Source organism: Bufo bufo, chromosome 6 (assembly GCF_905171765.1).
Source record: "Bufo bufo chromosome 6, aBufBuf1.1, whole genome shotgun sequence".
NCBI classification, from domain to species: domain Eukaryota; kingdom Metazoa; phylum Chordata; class Amphibia; order Anura; family Bufonidae; genus Bufo; species Bufo bufo.
In genome coordinates, this window is record NC_053394.1 from 398,744,709 (window position 1) to 398,766,388 (window position 21,680).

The 21,680-nt window shown below is 44.0% G+C and overlaps 2 protein-coding genes across 2 annotated transcripts in view; both read right to left on the minus strand.

Moving 5' to 3' along the window:
* LOC121004267 (zinc finger protein 271-like) overlaps positions 1-9,398 on the minus strand; it is a 116,895-nt gene extending 107,497 nt beyond the window's left edge. The window contains exons 1-4 of the mRNA XM_040436432.1: positions 9,077-9,398; positions 8,780-8,890; positions 8,633-8,686; positions 1,385-1,435 (exon numbers count right to left, since the gene is read on the minus strand). Coding sequence (XP_040292366.1) covers positions 1,385-1,435; positions 8,633-8,686; positions 8,780-8,890; positions 9,077-9,398 — 538 coding nt within the window. The remainder of the gene's footprint in view (positions 1-1,384; positions 1,436-8,632; positions 8,687-8,779; positions 8,891-9,076) is intronic.
* Positions 1-21,680, minus strand: part of LOC121004472 (oocyte zinc finger protein XlCOF22-like) — a 1,539,666-nt gene that overhangs the window by 697,960 nt on the left and 820,026 nt on the right. The window lies entirely within an intron of this gene.

The window sequence follows — 21,680 nt, forward strand, 5'->3', positions numbered from 1 at the left end:
GCTTTAATATCTGCAAAAATGTATCTTAATAAAAAAAAATAATAATAATAAACATTGTTGATCACCATAGAGTGCAGAAGGGACATACACTCCTCAACATTGAAATTGCAACGCAGAGAATGACAAGCCGTCAGATTATCATAACAGAGGAAGTAGTAGGAGTGGAGAAGATCTGCAGATGATGAAATTGTCAAGCACCCAGTATCAGTCTGTGGGAGGGACATAGAAGCCAGGTTAAGAGCCATGTTTTTTTAAGCTACATGAAACCTCAACAATTGGATCACGTTGTTGTGTGATAATAGTGCTGCCATTTGTTCATCGATGTTCCAGTTATCACCACTTGTTGCAGATCGATCAGGACATAAAGACCCTTGTGCCACATAAAAAACATTGGTATTATAGAAAGTGCATACTGACTAGAGGGAAGAGGTTAGGTGAGGGAAGAGGTTAGGTGGGGGGAGGGTTCATTTTTTGCCTCACGTACCACGAAGGTTATGCGATTCCCTGCCCTCTGGCCACACAGCACTGAAGGAAGGGGGGCCCAAACTGAACTCAGGCCCATAAGCCTTTTGCATCGCCCCTGCTTGAATTGAACTGTATCACTCCGGCACATCGCTATACAACTAGGCAGAGAGGTCAGCACTGTTCAACATTGTGTGTCCTAGTGGTAGTAGAGATCTCTTCTGCACTGCAAGTGAAATTGGACATCGCGTCCCAAGCTTAGAGTGGAAAACAGTGTCTACATAAATGGTTACAATACATATACTAAATGTATATCTCACCTATATGCTACCACATTTACATCCATATTTAAGAAAAATTTTATCTGAATTAGTGAATATAATTGATTGCAGGTACAGGAAATGACAGGCGGCACTCACCACTGCAGATAAAATGCTTCTTTATTCATCCAACACGCATGGACACAAAGTAAGGGCTGGGGCGGACACCAGATCACAGAGTGCCGAAGCAGCGACGGCCGTTTCGCGCTGCTGCGCTTCTTCCGGCTACATGTCAGTAGCCAAAAGAAGCGCAGTAGCGCGAAGCTGCCGCCGCTACTTCGCGCTCTGTGATCTGGTGTCCGCCCCAGCCCTTACTTTGTGTCCATGCGTGTTGGATGAATAAAGAAGCATTTTATCTGCAGTGGTGAGTGCCGCCTGTCATTTCCTGTACCTGCAATCAAGTTTCATCTTGTGTTTTCCGGAGCTGAGCACCACGCACACTGCATATATAAGGTTTGCTGGACGTTTGTTTGGCAGTAACAGTACTGAGCAATGCTGACAAAACTGACAGAAAAGAGAACCTAAAAAAGTAACATAAAACTGCAGTATCCAGTGAAGGAGTAGAATCTGTGAGACCTCTTTACTTACTGGTTACTACTCACCTGGGCGGTTATCTGTAGGAATGTCCTCTATACTCTGCTCATCGCCCCTCACATATGTCTCTGTAGGATTAATATTGTTCAGATCTTCACCCGTATTCACAAGCTGTGAAAGAAATATTGTAGAAGTCAGATGGTTGGAGAAGTCGAGTAGAAGGTTTTATATGACCAGAAAAGATCAGTAACTAAAATGATGACAGAAGTGACAAGATATCAGGACTTATCTGACCCAAATATCTGCAGGTCTCCTGCATGAATCCAATCTGATTGCTTCATTATTCCAACCAGAAACTTACAAGGCAGGTGGAGCTTCGCTGAAGTCTGCCAAGAAATTCTATTCCATGTGAATTAATTCATCACGAATCACTATAAATCCGGTATACCCAGGCCACTCTGCCTAATCATATTCTTCTCACTTGTTGGCCTGATCTCAGTTTGGAGGCTTGGAAGTTAAACTACAGAGAGAGTCTATCACCGTGTACATCAGTGTGCAGTGCACCAAAATTCTTAGTTAATCCCATCTGTTAGCTGTAGATTTACTGTGCATCAGTATTTCAGATCAATGTTACAGTCAGATCTAATTTATCACCGTGGACTTTACTGTGCAGTGCATCAAGATTCAAGTAGTCAGCAGCATTGGCAGTAACAGTGTGCACCAAGATTCATAGCTAATCCTTTCTGTTAAACAAAAAGTAAAGCATACAGCACCCTTCAGTAAAGCAAAAAAACAATGTGCGCCCCTGCAGGAGCTGTGTCCAAATGGCTTCTTAGTCAAACAAAATAAAGAAATGTAGACAGCGCCAATAAAGGTTATTTTAATCCATGCTGTGGCGGTGTTTTTAATCTCTTCTGTTAGTTTTCGAATTACTATTCATCAGTATTACAGGTCACTGTTACCATTAGATGTAATTTATCATCCTGTACATAACTGTGCAGTGCACCAAGATTCAAGAAGTCGTCCAATGACAGTGTTGGGAGGGTAGCAGCAGCGGCAGTGATAGTAGTGGCCCCATGACAGAGTGGGAAGGGTGGCAGCAGCGACAACAGTGGCCCCATGCCAGAGTGGGACCTTTACATCTAAAATGTTTTTTTAAACAAAGAAAAAAGTCCTGCATGAAGAACTTTAATGGCCTCTTTTACATGGTCAGTACTGTGCGTCAGTATTTGAGCAACCAAAATAAAGGAGTGGGTCCAAATGTTGGAGGAGAACATTTTGCCTTTGCAGCTCATGGATGGTATGTTTAGCAATGTAAGAGTGGCTGAAGTGCATGCACAGATTCCAGGACATTGCAGTTAAGCAGAAGACTTGATGAACAGAGTTATGAGATTGAAGACGTGCGCTATGCAGGGAGCATGGGTCAGCCCTCCCTGACGCAGCACAGACAAGACATGTTCTTCCCGTTATCAATAACCATGGTTACTATCTCCAGTTGGCAACGAGACCGCCAGTGTTCAATTTCTTTATTGATGACGCCAAGAAGTTCCTCCCTGGTGTGGCTCAGTTCACAAAGGCTGAACAGGTGCAGAACCACGTGACTATGCCTAGCTTTGCATGTGTGATATGATGGAGGACCACTGTAAACTGTGCCTAGAGGGGAGGGTGAAGACAAGATGGAGAATGAGTCTGCAGTGACCTCTCCTCCAAGTCTGGGCTGCACTGTAACTGTTGACTGTCCTCACAAAGATAATAGTCACCGAAAATCAGAGCAAAGTTGGCAGCAAACATTAATTTGAGCAGTAAGAGCAAGAGGCAAGTTCAGGACAGGTGAGGGCACAGAGGCAGTTCCTGGGCCATGACAACTAAGTGTGTTGTGAGAGGATCCCACCGATTTCTGGCTGTGTGTATCTGTTGTCACTTGAGATGATGTTGTAGAGTGAGTCAACCATTCCAGTACAACTGGATTGTTGGTCAAAACAGGACCGCTGCTGCTACCACCACCCCTTCTTCTGCTGTTAATTGTGCTGGCTACAGCTACAATTTGGACACTGCCTGTTCCTTTGGAGGGCCCAAGCAGCTGTTTGTTGGCCATAGTGTATAACAACTGTATCGCTAACAGAATGGATTAGCCATGATAAATTTCGCTCCACTGCAGTTATGTACAGGACAATAAATTACACCTACAATATAAAGAAAGGATCTGCGCTGCCCAGGATATATAAGAGAATATTTAAGCAGGCTGATGATAAAAAAAAAATGTTTTTGATAATTCTCTTGATCCCAGGCTTCTTACTATCGCTTTGTAACACGTGCAGCTGCCATTTTAGGAAAACCTGATTCATTACCATAAAGCGCAAGGAAATTCGGCTTTGCAAATCAAACTTTTTCGAAACTTCGGACCGAATTCCGTGTCTTATGTTTCGCTTTGCTCAACTCTATATATAAAAGTTAAATTGTTTACCGTATTTTTCGCCCCATAAGACGCACTTTCCCCCCCCCCCCAAAAAAATGGGAGGAAAATGCCCCTGCGTCTTACGGGGCGAATGCTGACAGTTTAACATTGCTGCGCTGGCTGCAATGTGCGAGCGGAGGAGGGACTGGGCGGAGGAGCTGGGGGCCGGCAATTGCAGCGGGGCGGTGCAGTCACTGTACTATAGCTCCGCCGCTCCAGTGCTGCACAAATATAAAATATATTATTCAATTAAAAGTTATTAAATATGCCCCCTCACTCCTAATAGTACCGTATATCCTAATTGCTTCTGTACAATGCCGGCAGGCAGGCCGGGCGGGCGGCAGCGTAACTCCCTGATGTCACGTGCCTGCGCCGCCTACTTTATGAATGAAGCAGGCGGCGCAGGCAAGTGCCATCCACAGATCCCCCCTGTAACAGTGCCATCCACAGATCCCCCCCTGTAACAGTGCCATCCACAGATCCCCCCTGTAACAGTGCCATCCACAGATCCCCCCTGTAACAGTGCCATCCACAGATCCCCCCTGTAACAGTGCCAGCCACAGATCCCCCCTGTAACAGTGCCAACCACAGATCCCCCCTGTAACAGTGCCAGCCACAGATCCCCCCTGTAACAGTGCCAGCCACAGATCCCCCCGTAACAGTGTCTGTGGAGCCGGTAAGCCAAGGTTCTGACTTCAGCTCTGACTCCTTCAAACATGTGAAATAATTTGGTAATAAAAAATGTACTGTAGTAAAATTGGGCTTTTTCTCACCATTATGTAAGTATAGAAATAAGAAAAGATGAGGATGTAGAGGAGGCCAGAAACGATCACGCTCCTAAAAAAGCAAAACCATGCGGAGCCTAACCTCCATCAACTCCCCCAATACTCTGAAATCCAAGGGTATTTTCAACCTATCATATTCTCCAAAGAGACGAAATAGAAGTACTTAGCAAGGGCCTCACCTTTTGCCCCACCAGTGGACTGGATATATTTGAACAATTTGTAGATCTGAACTGCTTTATTCGTAATCTAACCCTACAGCGACACTATACTGCTAAATACCGCCATTGCCAACAACTCTCCAAGAACCCTCTATCCACACTCCCAAAAACTGATACGCTGATGGTGGATAATTCAGATGTGGAGGACCAGCACATTAAACTTTTCGATGAGGAAATTATCAACGCCCCAATCTCATCCTCACTTAGACCTAAATCCACGTTCTCTCTCTTAGACAGTAGAGGGCCACCTCTTGAGACCTTTTATAACCTGGTCCTCAATGATCTAAAAGTCACCTTTTCTCCTACAAACAGTGAACTAACCCCCACCTATACGCACAATCTCTCCAGTAACGGAAAGCCATTACCGGGCTAGCTAAAAACAAGAAGATCGTTATCATGAGTGCAGACAAAGGTGCGGGGGGGGGTAATAATTATGGACTCCGAGTATTATCATAAAGAGGCCTTAATCATCCTCTCAGACACTAATTATTACCAAATATTGAAAGCTGAACCTACAGACCTTTATAAGAAAAAACTATTTGACTTGGTACAGGTGGGGTATGCACAAGAAACACTAAACAAACAGGAAAGGAACTTCATTTTAATAGAACATCCATCTATCCCCTACTTTTACTTCCTCCCAAAATGCCACAAAACATTGAACAACCTACCAGGAAGGCCAATTATATCCAGCATCAACTCCATAACTTCCAACCTATCAGCTTATGTCGATAACTTTTTGCAAAAATATGTTGTCAACCTAACAGCCTACCTCAGAGACTCCAGCCACCTCATTACATTATAAGATGAGATCCACTGGTCAAGCGATATGTTCTGGGTCACCCTAGACGTATCAGCACTATGCAGCAAAATCATGTACGAGCTGGGCAAAAATGCAGTCGATAGGGTCATAAAGGGATCTACCGAAAGGAACCTCGACACAGAGGAACTTCATTTTAGACTATCACTTTTATCCTCACCCACAACTATTTTAAAATATCATAACGTATTCTACATCCAACAAAGAGGCACTGTGATGGGGCCGAAATTCCTCCCATCCTACGCAAATCTCTTCATGAGGGCCTTTGAAAAGACAATTGGTCTCCTACACCATCCCAATATTCTATTTTTTTTTTTTAAATCAGATAATTTTTATTTGACATTTTTTTGAAAATTACAAAAATACAAAGAAAGAAATTGGCCTGCACATTATACATTGCAACAGTTGATAATAATAGTATCATAGTATTACATGATCGGCAAATAGTTACTTCCATGAGTATGTAATATGACAACAGGCATATCATAATATGCACCTAAGATCAAGTAATCTAGTTACACAGTATACCATGTACAAACCACCTTTCCATCCACTGTAATTAATGAACAAAGGATCAACCCTCCCTGCCCAACTATAACCCAATTCCCCCCCCCCCCTTACCCGAGCGATGGAACGGGTCCGATCTCCAACATCAGTTATTTTATTAATGCATCTTAATCATAGCCATTGGTGTACATCTCCTATCTGTTTAACATTCTTCTTGACACCCATCCTGTGTAATGCTGAACACTTTCATACATCATACGTCTATAGCTGATTAAGCTGAAGAACAAATCGGGGACTGTACCTCTACCTTCTCATAGTTCAACTAAGATGAGAGGCTAATCCGGACACTGTATCCGAAATTTCTCTCACTTATCCCATATTTTGGTAAACTTCGTTACACATTGCCTTTTAACATATACACCTTTTTCTAGGCGTATTATATCTGACATCCTATTAAGGAATTCTCCCCTAGACGGTGGTTGAGGTCTAAGCCAGAATCTGGCTATCAATTTCCTAGCCTGGAATAACAGACGCTGCACTCCCAAACGGTGATGGCGATTTTTGATGTCTAATATTCCTACTACACACGCTCTTGGACCAGGCGGAACCATGATATTAAATGCGTCTTTTATTAAGGCCAGAACTGAGGACCAGAAATTCCGGAGCTCCTCACAATCCCAGAACATGTGCATCAAGGTAGCAGGGCTCAAGCCACATCTAGGACAATCCGCATCCCCCCGAACACCTATCCGACACAAAAACTCTGGCGTCCTATACACCCGGTGTAATAAAAACAACTGGGACATACGCTGCCCCTCACAAACTGACAGTTGCGGGGTGAGTGCTAGGATCATCTTCCATTGCTCTTCTGAAATCGGCCCAATCTCGCTTTCCCATTTAGATTTGACTGCTAAAACCTCTTGTTTAATTGACTTCACATATAAGTTCCTGTAGGTAGATGATATTAAACCGCTCGAGGAACTGTTAGTAAGAAGTTGCTGAAACAATGGTACCGTAGTACATTTCAATGATATAGAACTAGCCTGTTTGTGAAAGGCATGCCGTAGTTGTAAAAATTGATAGAAGGCCGTATTTGGGAGACCAAATTCAGTTCTCAACTGCTCAAAGGACTTAAAAACATCAGCACTCTGTAGTTGACGTAAATACCTCACTCCTTTGCGCTCCCAGGGTGAAAAGCCATCTAATTGGAATAGTTCAGGAAGATGCGGATTCCTCCAGATAGGGGAAAACTGTAAATCCTTTTACTGACAACAGCGCCCGACATTTCTGCCAAACTTTGTATATCATGGAAAGTGTGGGATGCCCTGGCAGCTTACCAACAATTCCGTTATTTTCCAACAAGACCACCGGTGAGTCGTGACCGATAATGTGCGCCACCAATCTGGCTGAGGCAACGTCTCCAGGAGTCCTCCCCCATCCCCTCAACTGTTGCAACTGTGCTGAAATGTAGTAGAGCCATGCATTCGGTACTGCTAGCCCTCCCTCCTCTTTTCCTCTTTGCAGAGTATCTAGTTTAATCCGTGCTTTTTTATGACGCCAAATCAGATCCCTAAATAACCTATCAATTTTTATGAATATCCTACGAGGAATCCATACTGGGGAATTATGCAATAGATACATGAGCTTGGGCATGAGAATCATTTTAAGAAGATTGCTCCTCCCAATTTCAGATAGCGGCAACTTGCACCAAGCCTTAATTTTATCCAACATTGTGATTAAGAGCGGCTCTATATTAAGTTTAATATAGCTGTTAGGATTTGCTGTAACTATTATCCCCAAATACTTGACCTGATGCGCAATTTGCAACGGACTGGATCTGGGGACGAGATTCACAGCAGAGTCATCTAACGGTAAAAGAATGGACTTGTCCCAATTGATACGGAGCCCAGACCTATCACCAAATTCCCGTATAAGTGCCATGACAGGACTTAAAGACTGTTCCACATTACCTAAGTAAATTAACATGTCATCAGCGTAAAGGGATACTCTCTCCTCCCAAGACCCACATGGAAATCCTACAATCTTATCAGATGAGCGCAGCAGGCAAGCCAATGGCTCAATTGCAATAGCAAACAGGAGGGGGGATAGTGGACATCCCTGACGGGTCCCTCTTCCCAATCTGAATGACTCCGATGTTCCCCCATTCGCCCGTATCCTGGCCGAGGGGCCGTTATATAACAATTGGACCCAGGAGATAAAGGTCCTCCCAAACCCCATGACCCGCAGCACTTCCCAAAGATAGCTCCATTCAACACTGTCAAAGGCTTTAGCCGCATCCAATGAAAGAATGGCACGACCTCCGATAGGCTCAACTCTTCTCTGAGTATTAAGAAAAAGGCGTCTAAGATTTACTGAAGTAGATTTGTCAGGCATGAAACCCGCCTGATCACTATGAATAATAGTGGAAATGACGGACTGTAGACGATTCGCTAAAACTTTTGCCAGAATCTTAATATCAGAGGTCAACAGTGAGATTGGTCTGTACGAGTCAGGGGATCTGGGATCCTTACCAGGTTTGGGCAGGACCACTACGATAGCTTCTTTCATAGAAGCAGGAAGGTTTCCTGATTGAAGGGAATCATTAAAAACTGACAGTAATTGGGGCATAAGGACACTACTATACTTTTTAAAAAATTCTATCGGTAGTCCATCTATACCTGGAGCTTTCTCATTGGGAAATGATTGTAGGGCTAATTCCAGCTCCTTGAGTGTTAAAGGACCTTCTAACCATGCTACACTTGTCGCTGATAGTCTCGGGATCTCAATCCCTGTAAGATAATTAGCTATATTGGTAGAATCCACCTTTAATTTAGTCCTATACAGGGATTCATAATAATTGTGGAAAATTGACAGTATCTCCTCATCAGACGTGGCAAAAGAGCCATCCATCCTCTGAATAGACAATATTTTGGACAGTCCCTCCTGGGCTCTAATCACCCTTGCCAATAGCTTACCAGAACTTTCCCCCGCCTCAAAGTACTTTTGTTTTACAAAAAATCTGCGATTGTCCGCCGTCTGCAATATATGCTGCCTCAGTCCCGCCTGAGCAGCTATAAGGGAGTCCTCACTTGCCCTGTCGGGTGTATTAACAAATCTTTCCTCCGCCTTCACTACTAGAGCTTGCAGCTTTTTCTGGGCGTCACAGGATTTAGTTTTGTGTCTACTGATCTTTTGAATGTAAAGGCCTCTAACGTACGCTTTACAAGTATCCCACACTACGCTCACCGACGCCGACCCAACATTTTGTGCAAAAAACGCTTTCAATTCTTCCACCATGCCATTTTCCCCATGTACCAGCTGTAACCAAAACGGGTTAAGTTTCCATGTCCCGATCACAGGGAGACGCCTATTGCCCAGATGTAGTTCTATAAATATCGGGGAGTGGTCGGAGAGGCTTCTAGGTAAGTATTTAATTTCCGCCACCAGCGACAACACCTCAGGTGAACCTATAGCTAAATCAATCCGTGACAGCGAATGATGAGAACTAGAAAAACAAGAAAACTGACGCACATTCGGGTTCCTCACCCGCCAGATGTCATGTAGGTCCAGTTCCCGCAATACATTGGCAAAATTAGAATCTCTACTTGCTCCCGACATCCCACCTCTGTCCAATGCTACAGAAGGGCAAGTATTAAAATCACCCACTATCAATATAGGGCATTGGGGTAAGTCCTCAACATATTTCATAATTTCTTTTATTACCTCGCTACTGTAAGGAGGGGGAATGTACACTGCTACTAATATAAAGGACCAATGATAACAGGTACAATGGAGACAAATATACCGACCATTATCGTCTATGTGAGACGAGTGACATACAAATGGCAGAGATTTATGCACCAGAACACTTACACCCCTAGAATGTGAAGAAAATATAGAGTGAAATGCGTGACCAACCCACGACCTTTGTAAGACCGTAGTGGTGTTAGTAGATAAATGGGTCTCTGACAGACATAATATAGCAGGGTGAAAGTGTTGTAGCGCCACAAACATCGCAGTACGTTTAGTCGGCTCACCTAGACCCCTAACATTCCACCCTATTATTTTAAGACTATTCGCCATGATACCACATAGTACATTTGACATCCACGCACACCTCAGCCAGTCTACACATTGTCACTATATTCCTTATATACCTCAGAAGTATTCGGACCCCGTTCCATCGCTCAACCCACCCATTCCCAGCCCCAAAAACAAAACAGCTAGTGGCAAAGATAAAATCCCTACCAAAAAAGAAACAACAACCAGGGTGAAAAAATTTCCCTACGATCGGCCATATACAGTATATGGCGGAATTATTACCACAGGAAAACCCGTGGAAGAATATAAACAAAAAATCGGGTTGCCTATGCTGACCTGCCCACATGTAAGTGGATCTGCAGCGCATTAAGTATAATTAAAGTGCACAAACATATTAAAACATTTGCAGGTGACATCCACAGCTCGTCACCAGTTTAACATCAGGATCAACGGACCCTAGATATAAAACTTCAGATAACATAAACATGCGGTCATAAGAATATTAGACAGTCATGAGGAACAACCAATACGCAAAGCAATAATACGCATTACATATCGCACATGTCCCTTAGTATAGCTGTCAAATCTCACGTGCTCCAGCTCTAGGATAGACAGGACACTCATCCCACAGAAGCCGAATTCTTCAACAAAGGCTCATTGGTGTCAATCCACTGCGCCGCCTCCAGGGGAGTGTCAAAGAAACAAACTTCTCCATGTGCCACTACACGGAGCTTGGCTGGATACAGCATGGAGTACGGGATTTGTAGATTCCGAAGGCGCCTTTTCAAATCCAGGAACTTGACTCTCTTCCGTTGGACCTCCGCTGAGAAATCCGGATAAATCGCAATTTTACTCCCATTGATCAGTAGCTCCGGATGATCTCTTGCTTTTTTAAGTATATTGTCCCTGTCCCTGAAGTGTAGCAGCTTCATTAAAACAGGGCGGGGTGGGGCCCCTGGTGGTGGAGTGCGGAACGGCACTCTGTGCGCCCTTTCAATAGCAAACATCCTGGATAGCAAGTCTTTGCCAAATTTTATTGTAATCCAATCTTCAAAAAAGGATACTGGATCAGGACCTTCAGCTTTCTCGGGGACCCCCACCAACCGGAGGTTGTTTCTCCTTGAACGGTTCTCCAGATCATCCGATTTTGACATCAGCATGGTTACATTGTGAATAACTCTGCCCAGATCTCTTTTAACAGGGGGCAATTGATCCTCCACTGTACTCACTCTGGCTTCAACCTCAGTCATCCTATCCGTGACTTTTTTAAGGTCTTGACGGAGAAAAGATACACTTTCTTGCAAGCTTCCCATATTGGTAGTGAGAAGAGCAAGCGCACTGTTGCTTTGCTGGACTGCCTTAAAAATATCTGTAGAAGTAGGCTCACCAGTATTTTCATCAGGCTGACCTTGCTGTGTGTGCTGAGTACATAGCGATGCAGGGCCACTAGGTGGAGCTAGAGGGACAGAAGCCGAAGCTCCGGCCATCTCCCCTGCTTGTGAGAGTTCATATTCAGGCCCCCATGTCGGTGATGCAGAGGATTTCTTCCTCACAGCTGACTCCCCCGATGCAGCCAGGGATGAAGCAGGCATTTCAGATGGAGGTAGGCTTGCTGCTGAACGGGCATATTTACCCAGGCGGGCCGCCAGGTCTGCTGCCCGCACCTCCGATACGACGCCATCTTGTTTGACCGGCGTGGACGTGCCGGCCTCTCTTAGCTCCCTCTCCTTCTTGCCTGTGCGGGTCATGATGGTCTGTATAGGATCCACACACTCTCCGGTGCCCCCCAGTAAAATTCTGAGCAGCGGCACTTACTGCAGATGCAGGATTACTCAGGATTGCAGACGGCAGGTCAGGAGCTCCCCTCAAGCACGTCCGCTCACATGCCCGACCAGGCCACGCCCCCCCCCCCAATATTCTATTTTATAAACATTTTATCGACAACATAATTTTTATCTGGAATGGTGAACGCAATGCCCTAGACCAATAAGTCTTAAATCTCAATTCCAATAACTGGAATTTGGCTTTCACTGCCCACATATACCCCAATCAGGCCACCTTTCTAGATCTGGAATTAACAATACAGGGTAACCGAATCAAAACAAGTACACACTTCAAAACAGTTGATGCAAACAGCTACCTTCACTACAAAAGTTGTCATTACCATAAATGGAAACAGAATATTCCGTATGGTCAGATGAGAAGAATAAGAAGGAACTGTTCCAATAACTAGGTGATGCGGAAACAACTTGAAACCCTACAAACAAGATTTCTAGAGAAAGGCTACCCCAAAGGCTTAATAGAAAAAGAAAATCAAGCCGCCCACTTCCGGTCCCCGCCAGAATTCCCGGCAAATTGATGCCTAATTGATAAATCAACACACCTATATATACCTGGCACAAGTGCATGCTTATGTTATTGTCACGGATGGTGTTGCAGAAAGCTGGAACTTATAAATAAACATCCGACTGGCTTGATCCCAAACTAAGGAGCATATGGGTGAGCCCTATAAAACCCTGAGAGCTCTCCCTGACTGCTATGCCCATGCAAAGATCTTTATGGTAGACGATTGCATGCCCTCGTACCTTATACTATGAGACACCTGAAAACCCTATAATAGTGAGGGGACACGACCACCGGCTCCCTGCACTTAATACGGACGGAGTCAGGGTAACCTACAATCAAGCCAGCAAGAAAACACAAATAAAGGAAACAGACTTATCTGAGGAATCAGGAGAAGCAGCCTCCAGCAGTGAACACAATCCAGGAAGAAGTATAAACCGCAAAGTGAGGCAGTATGGGAGGGAATATAAAGGGAGACAATCAGTGCAAATAGGTGACAGCTGGGAGAAGGAAAGGAGATGAGAAAGTGAAACCAAAACAAAGAACATCATACAACAGGTAGAGAAGAACGTCTGCCAGATCTTCTCACAGAGCTGGCGGTGACAGTTATGTGTTATATTTCACATTGCTCTTGAGAAAGGGGGAGATACCCCGAAACGTGTTGATCTTTTTACCTAATAAAGAAATCTCTATTTGGAACCTTGGTTACCATTCTTTTGGGTCGTGGAGAAAAGTTATTTTGGGATCTCGGCGTGGGAGGAGAGGGTATAGGTGTTGTATGCTTATCCTATACCTCCCTCCCTGGTGAAGTATGTCCCCCTTCATTTTAACATTTTAAAAGACCCTCACAGTAATATATGATCCACCATATATACACATTGTAAAAAAGTATAGGCACTGTTCCACTTTTACCTAAACCCATCCTATCAATCTTATCGCTACCTTGGCGCCCCTGTGCTATTCCCTTCCCTCCCCACACACCATCTGGGCCGTCTAGGTGAAGCACCAGCACTTATTTTTTTTCTTATTTCTGCACACACCTTGCAGTGTACACGCGTACACTGCTATAGGGCGCAGCCTCGGGAACGATCCCCAACCACCCCCACCAACCTCACCTCAACATCCCTGTGCTTACCAATAGTCCTCCTGGCGCTCCTCAATCCACTACCCTAATTTTTCTCCCCCTTATCATTATGTAAGTAATCAGGCTGCTTAGACAGAACTTAAGCCATATATGTGGGAATACAATTTTTTTAATCCCTGAAACTTTATATATTCCAGTAAGTAAATATGCAATGCAGTACGCATTTCATAACTACACTTATTAATTGTAAGAACACCTCCGCTATGGAAAGATTACTACTTATTTGCTATCTGCATCTATGGTCCTACGGGCTGGCTCCTGTGTGTCCATCTTCCGGTCCATGGCTTTTTTACCTCCTTAATAGAATCTGCTCTGCTGCTGCCAATGACTGGATTCTGGGGTAACATGTTCACAAAAAACACATCACCACTGAAGCCAGTCATTGGCTGCAGTAAAGCAGGTGACCATATCAATTCTGTGAAGGAGGTAACAACATTTACTGGAAGATGGACACACAGGAGCCAGCGCTCATAACCGGAGCTGAGGGTTGCAGGTAAATATGAATCTTTCCACAACAGAGGCTGCGGGCACCTGTGAAAGGTTACTTATTCCCGAACAACTCCTTTAATGCTGTCTTCTTGTTCTGTCTACAGTTCTGAAATGACTGCAGCCATGACCAGTAGTGAACTTCCTCCCAAGGTCGTCACTACTGAGCATGTGCAGCACCATTCTGGCATTGTAACTAAGGGCCTTGGGGAAGAACTGATTCTCTATCACCACTAGAACACCCTGCTTATCTCTGTCTATAGTATAAGGACAGGAGAGAACACAGGAGAGGCGATAACTGATTATTTATTAGACAATTAGACACTAAATTTACTAGACTCAAAAATTTACTAAAAAAGGAAAAACTTAAATTTCACATGGACATAAGTATTCAGACCACTGCTATGACACTTGAAATTTAGCTCTGGGGGCCTCCCGTTTCTTTTGATCATCTTTAAGATGTTTCTACACCTTGACCAGAGTCCATCTGTGGTAAATTCAGTTGACTAGACATGACTTGAAAACACAGAACCCTACCTATATAATGTCTCCCAGCTGCCAATGCAGAGCAAAAATCAAACCTTATGGAGGAAAGACCTGACTGTAGACAGTAACTCAGAGGCAGGATTGTGTGGAGGCCCAGATCTGGAGAAATGGACAAAAAAATAAAAAAATTGCTACACTAAAAGTTCACAAGACCACAGTGGCTTCCACAATTCTTAAATGAAAGAAATTTGGAACAACCAGGATTTTTCATAGAGCTGGCCACCCGACAAAACGAAGTAATCAGGAGAGAAAGACCTTGGTAAAAAAGGTGACCAAGAACCCAATGGTCACTTTAGCTGAGGTCTAAATATTCTGTGTGCAGATGGAAGAAAATTCCAGAAGGTCATCCATCACTGCAGCACTCCACCAATCTGGGCTTTATGGAACAGTGACCAGAAAGAAGCCTCTCCTCAGTAAAAGACACACGAAAGCCCAGCTGGAGTTTGCAAAAAAACACCTAAAAGACTCTCAGACTGTGAAAAACAAGATTCTCTGATCTGATGATACCAAGATTGAACTTTTTGGCCTCAATTCCAAGCTTCATTTCTGGAGGAAACCAGGCACTGCTTATCACTTGCCCAATACCACCCCTACAGTAGTGTTTTTTCAACCGTTTTGACAGGGAAACTGGTCTGGGTGAGGGAAAGTTCAATGGAGCAAAGACAGAGATAGTCTTAGAGGTGCTATCCAAACTATAAAACATGCACCTCAATGCCTGGGCCCCTCACATAGATTATACTTACCCCGCTCCCCGGCACTTGTGTCACTTCTGATCCCCACACGGCCACAGCTGCATCTCCCTGTCGCGCAGATCAAAACAATCGGGGAGCAGCCAATAGCAGGCCACGATGAAGACAAGCCTCCCTAGCATCTAATCATAAATGACCGCAAAAGTGCGCAGAATGACATCACACTACACTCACCTAATGGCAGCTAATGTTAGAAATGATGTCTCCTAACTCAAACTGCAGTAGTAGTATATTCCTATGTGATGCAGCTTCAGCCTGTGTTCCCCGTCTCCTGCTTGTGATGGGTTTCTCTCTGAAAGCTCTTACAAGAAGGTGTGAGAGGAAAGCAATGTAAGGTTGTATCTCATAAAACTACACTGGAGATTCAGTACACCTAGATAGTATGGACCGTTAGCGTAACTCTGAAGCAGAGATGAACAAACTTCTTGAAATTCACTTAGTATCCCAAAATTTTTCAAAAAGGTTGGTGCAGACCTGAATGAATTAGTCACAAATCAAAGTTGTTCCAACTGCCCTGAAAATTAGTATATACAGTAATATCCCTCTTGTCTCCTAGGACACAGATTTTAATCGCTTTTTGCAGATTTTTTTTTTTTTACAAATTTTTATTCTCTCCCCCTTCCCCATGTTTAAACTCTTCAACACAATGACAGCAATATAACAAAATGTCAGAGAGACACTGACATATATAGCTATGAGTAAATGCATGTTTAATGGTGTTATCAAAGATTCATCAAAACTTCTGTAAAGGAAAACTAGCTTAATTGCCCATAGCAACACTCAGATTCCACCTTTCATTTTTCAAAGCTCCTTTGGAAAATGAAAAGTGGAATTGTCTCTTATTGGGGAAGATGGAGTTTAAATGCACACGTGTTATGGGGGGGGGGGGGAGACAAAAAAAACAAAATAAAACAAAACTGTGGCTTGTTGGGACCAAGCATCCAAAAATGATGCCTCAACTGGGGAAGATACCTGCCACTGTTTGTACACACACATTAGTGTCAGAAGAAAAAGTGGCTTGTGGCTGTGCAAGTGAAAAATGATTGCTTTTAATTAGGAGCAGCATCTGTACAGTGTGAATTTGAAACTGTAGGGTAATAGTGGCTTATGGCCACAGTAGTAGAGGCAGCAGTAATAGAACAACAAGTATCAAACAAGGCTGTATAAGTGTGAGCGGTTGTTTAGGGGTAGTTACAGCTGTGTAGCGATAATGGTAGTGGTACTAGGGATAATGGGAGTTGGAAATAGGGGATTAGCATAACAGAATAGCTGCTGCAGCGGTGGCAGCAGCTATACGGTAAAGAACAAGGTAGGCAGCCATACAATATAGACCATGAAGATAGGCAGGCAGACAGTGGTACGATGGCAGCAGCAGACATACATTACTGAACATGATGGTAGGCAGGCAGACAGTGGCTGGGGCACTGTCGCAAGGGCAAATCTATTCATCAGCCTCAGTCGGAGGACTGTGAAAATTATCACGTCCCATGCCTCATTTATTTTGATAAAAGTGATGTATTTTTTACACTGGCACGGGACAAATTCATCTGGTTTGGTGTCACAAAGCCCCCTGCCATCATGAAACCCTTCTTCCATCATCCCTTGTTTCAGCATTAGCATCTGCTCTTAGAAGAAAATCAGGGGAATGACACCGTTTATGCCGCAGTTGTCCCTGTTGACAAATTTTGTGGCCTCTTCAAAGGACTTCAGTGTGCCACAGGAGTCTCTGATGAGCTGCCACTGCCTGACCTCGAAACAACACGTGCTCCCTGCTGAGGTGGCCGGGTGCAAAATCATCCAGTGGTTTACACTGCTTGTAGAGAAGCTCTAGCATCTGCAAAGTGTAATTCGAGGGAGTTGAAATGTCACATACCAAGGTGTGTCACGGCAGACTGTTCTGTTGCAGCAAGTCCTTGCCTAATAAGAACTAGATTTATCGTGCCAACCATGTAGGAGCATGTGTTATTTCCCCCAAATGTAGAGCAGCCACAATGTTTCTGATTACCTAACCCAGTTGAAGTTGGGAGATGGGGGGGCAGTGGAATATTTCCTGCTTGATGCAATTTTGAAAGTGATTGGCTGTGTGGCTACTTTTGCCAAGCGGCATGGCAATGCTTCACTATACACATAATAGGAAGAAGGGGTAGTGATGCTCTACCCTGCTTCTGTTTTGGACAGGAGGATGTCCAAGGAGGAGGGGGTGCGAGAGGTAGATACGTGCCTGGTGTGGGAACCAGGCGAACCCAAACAGGCAGGTGTCAATAGGACATGCAGTGCTGCCTCATCGCAAAAAAAAGGGTGCTATGAAAGACTTGTGCTGTCCCTGCTCCAGGTTTCCAATATGGCGTGCACCCTGCCACACAGCGATAATAGCAATAAGCAGCCTACATTCTCCACCAGTTGAGAGAACACTGTACTGGACGTGGATGCTGCCTGGCTGCTGCAAAGGAGACCAGGAGAAGGAGGACACTAGTAGCTGTTGCTACTTCTGTTTTCCCACAGTAAAAGTTGATGCTGCTTCATATGGTTCAATAGAGCTGTGGTGCCTACGTTTGAATGCCCGTGGGTTATTTTAATCCTGCAGATCTTGCACATGGCACAGTTTTTGTCTTCCACCACTGTGGTGAAAGACTGCCAGAAAAGAGATACTCACACATTCAGCATTCAACCCTGTTTTGAACCTAGCACATTTTGAGCCTGTGCCCACAGTATCGGCAGCATCACCAATTCCCAAACTGACCATGATAGAAGCAGATCTGGCTCCGGCAGTTTATTGGGAGGTTCTGGTCGTATGTTACCTCTGCTCTTTATTGCTGTCCTTGCCACCAGCCTCCTCCTCTGATGTTAATTCCTCCTCAGCACCCTGATCAAGCCCATAGGTCCTGTCCAACACACCATAAGAGTCCTCAACCTCCCTGCCACTTTTATCAGACTGCGATATGTCATAGTGACTAATACAATTGGTCCTTCTGACCTGAATAAGTCTTTTTTATATACAGTACAGACCAAAAGTTTGGACACACCTTCTTATTCAAAGAGTTTTCTTTATTTTCATGACTATGAACATTGTAGATTCACACTGAAGGCATCAAAACTATGAATTAACACATGTGGAATTATATACATAACAAACAAGTGTGAAACAACTGAAAATATGTCGTATTCTAGGTTCTTCAAAGTAGCCACCTTTTGCTTTGATTACTGCTTTGCACACTCTTGACATTCTCTTGATGAGCTTCAAGAGGTAGTTCCCTGAAGGCCTTTTTGCCTTCACTCTGCGGTCCAGCTCACCCCAAACTATCTCGATTGGGTTCAGGTCCGGTGACTGTGGAGGCCAGGTCATCTTGCGCAGCACCCCATCACTCTCCTTCATGGTCAAATAGCCCTTACTTTCAAAGTTTTCCCAATTTTTCGGCTGACTGACTGACCTTCATTTCTTAAAGTAATGATGGCCACTCGTTTTTCTTTACTTAGGCCTCTTTCACACTTGCGTTGTCCGGATCCGTCGTGCACGCCATTTGCCGGAGGTGCCCGCCGGATCCGTAACACCGCAATTGAACTGAAAGCATTTGAAGACGGATCCGTCTTCAAAATGCGTTCAGTGTTACTATAGCACCCAGGACGCTATTAAAGTCCTGGCTGCCATAGTAGTAGTGGGGAGCGGGGAAGCAGTATACTTACAGTCCGTGCGGCTCCCGGGGCGCTCCAGAATGACGTCAGGGCCCCCCATGCGCATGGATGACGTGATCCATGCGATCACGTCATCCATGCGCGTGGGGCGCCCTGACGTCACTCTGAAGAGCCCCGGGAGCCGCACGGACGGTAAGTATACTGCTCCCCCGCTCCCCACTACACTTTACCATGGCAAACAGGACTTTAGCGTCCCGGAAGCCATGGTAACCATTCAGAAAAAGCTAAACGTCGGATCCGGTAATGCGACGAAACGACGTTTAGCTTAAGGCCGGATCCGGATTAATGCCTTTCAATGGGCATTAATTACGGATCCGGCCTTGCGGCAAGTGTTCAGGATTTTTGACCGGAGCAAAAAGCGCAGCATTCTGCGGTATTTTCTCCGGCCAAAAAACGTTCCGTTCCGGAACTGAAGACATCCTGATGCATCCTGAACGGATTTCTCTCCATTCAGAATGCATGGGGATAATCCTGATCAGGATTCTTCCGGCATAGAGCCCCGACGACGGAACTCTATGCCGGAACACAACAACGCAAGTGTGAAAGAGCCATTAGCTGCTTTTTTCTTGCCAGAATACAAATTCTAACAGTCTATTCAGTAGGACTATCAGCTGTGTATCCACCTGACTTCTCCTCAATGCAACTGATGGTCCCAACCCCATTTATAAGGCAAGAAATCCCACTTATTAAACCTGACAGGGCACACCTGTGAAGTGAAAAACATTTCAGGGGACTACCTCTTGAAGCTCATCAAGAGAATGCCAAGAGTGTGCAAAGCAGTAATCAAAGCAAAAGGTGGCTACTTTGAAGAACCTAGAATATGACATATTTTCAGTTGTTTCACACTTGTTTGTTATGTATATAATTCCACATGTGTTAATTCATAGTTTTGATGCCTTCAGTGTGAATCTACAATTTTCATAGTCATGAAAATAAAGAAAACTCTTTGAATGAGAAGGTGTGTCCAAACTTTTGGTCTGTACTGTATGTGCTGTTTCTTTAAAACTTCACTTTTATTTATTCAATTGTTAATAAAAAAGACACAACTATTTCAAACATTATAGACTCATCAAAAGTCTCAGTGGCATGCAGGCTGGTTAGATTTCTATTCAATCAGCTTCTGCTGTTTATCCTTCTTTCTCACAGGATTCTATTGATTAATGACTTCCGCTATACCTGCACTATCCCCTGAAGACGCTGGATGTCCAGCGAAACATGTCGGGATGCAGACTATATGCGTGTTTGAGTTTTTAGGACAGTGGCAGGCAGGCAGGGAGCTCTGATAAGAGCAAATGATATATAGCACAAGCAGATCACAGGGTTGACTGTTAGCCGCAGCGTCCGAGCGGCTGAGAATAATAGGATATATTTACCCCTTAGGGTTCTGCTGTGAGGAATATTAACAGCAGAGATAACTAGGCAGTAAAAATAACCGGTCTGTATGACTGTTCGGCCTCATGCACACGACCGTATGTGTTTTGCGGTCCGCAAAAAAACCCAAAAAAAAACAGTTTTATTTGCGGATCCGTTATTTCTTCGGATCCATTGTAATAATGCCTATCCTTGTCTGTAAACTAGAAAAAAAATAGGACATGGTGTGCTGTCCACATTTTTTGCGGACCCATTGAAATGAATGGGTCTGCATCCTATTAGCAAAAAAAACGGAAAGGACAAGGAAACAAAATACGGTCGTGTGCATGAGGCCTTAGTCAGCGTACTCAAGCGGCTTAAGTCATTAATCAATTAATCAATAGAATCCTGTGAGAAAGAAAGATAAACAGCAAAAGCTGATTGCATAGAAATCTAACCAGCCTGTATGCCACTATATATAAAAGAATTGCAATTGCTCAGCGTTTGCAGCAGAATGCTATTTAGGGTGCTGTGCTGGCAATAAGCTTATGTAGCAACTTGAGATTTTGAAAAAGAAAAGTGGTCTGTTCATATACAGAAAAAAATTGTTGTTTTTTTTTTACACTTGCAGGGGGTTTTATGACGCAGAACTACAAGACAAAGCCACTGCAACAAGCAGCTGTATTATACACAATTTGACCAGCCACTCACTCACTCACTCAATGTTTTCCCTAATCAAATTCCCTACACAATATCTCTCCTTCTAGTGTTCCTATCACATTACGTTAGTAACTTGTGTCTATATTTGCTTTTTCTTCATCAGACTCTGCCTCTGAGCCAGTCATTGCAATCCCCCTTCCCCCCGTGTCATATCATTCTCAGTTTTTCCTTTTTCATGGTTTTCCCCACTAATACTAACAGTAAAATGGCACTGGGCACTGCTTTTATGTGATTCATTTGAAAGGAAGTTGCAAAAGCTTTGGATTTGTTTGGTGGATGACTCTTTGTGAAATTCATAATGAATCTGATTCTTTTAAAAATCGATTCGCCCAACTTTACTCTGAAGATAAACATTTAAGGGACTTATCATCTAAACCTTTGCTCTTCCAGTGTAATGGATAATGTAGAAATGATATCTTTAGCAACGAGCTGTTAAGGGAAAAACCAAGCAGGAGGAGCTGGTGGGGAGGGAGCCCTTAAGAGGGATCTGATAAATTATGCTGTAATCTT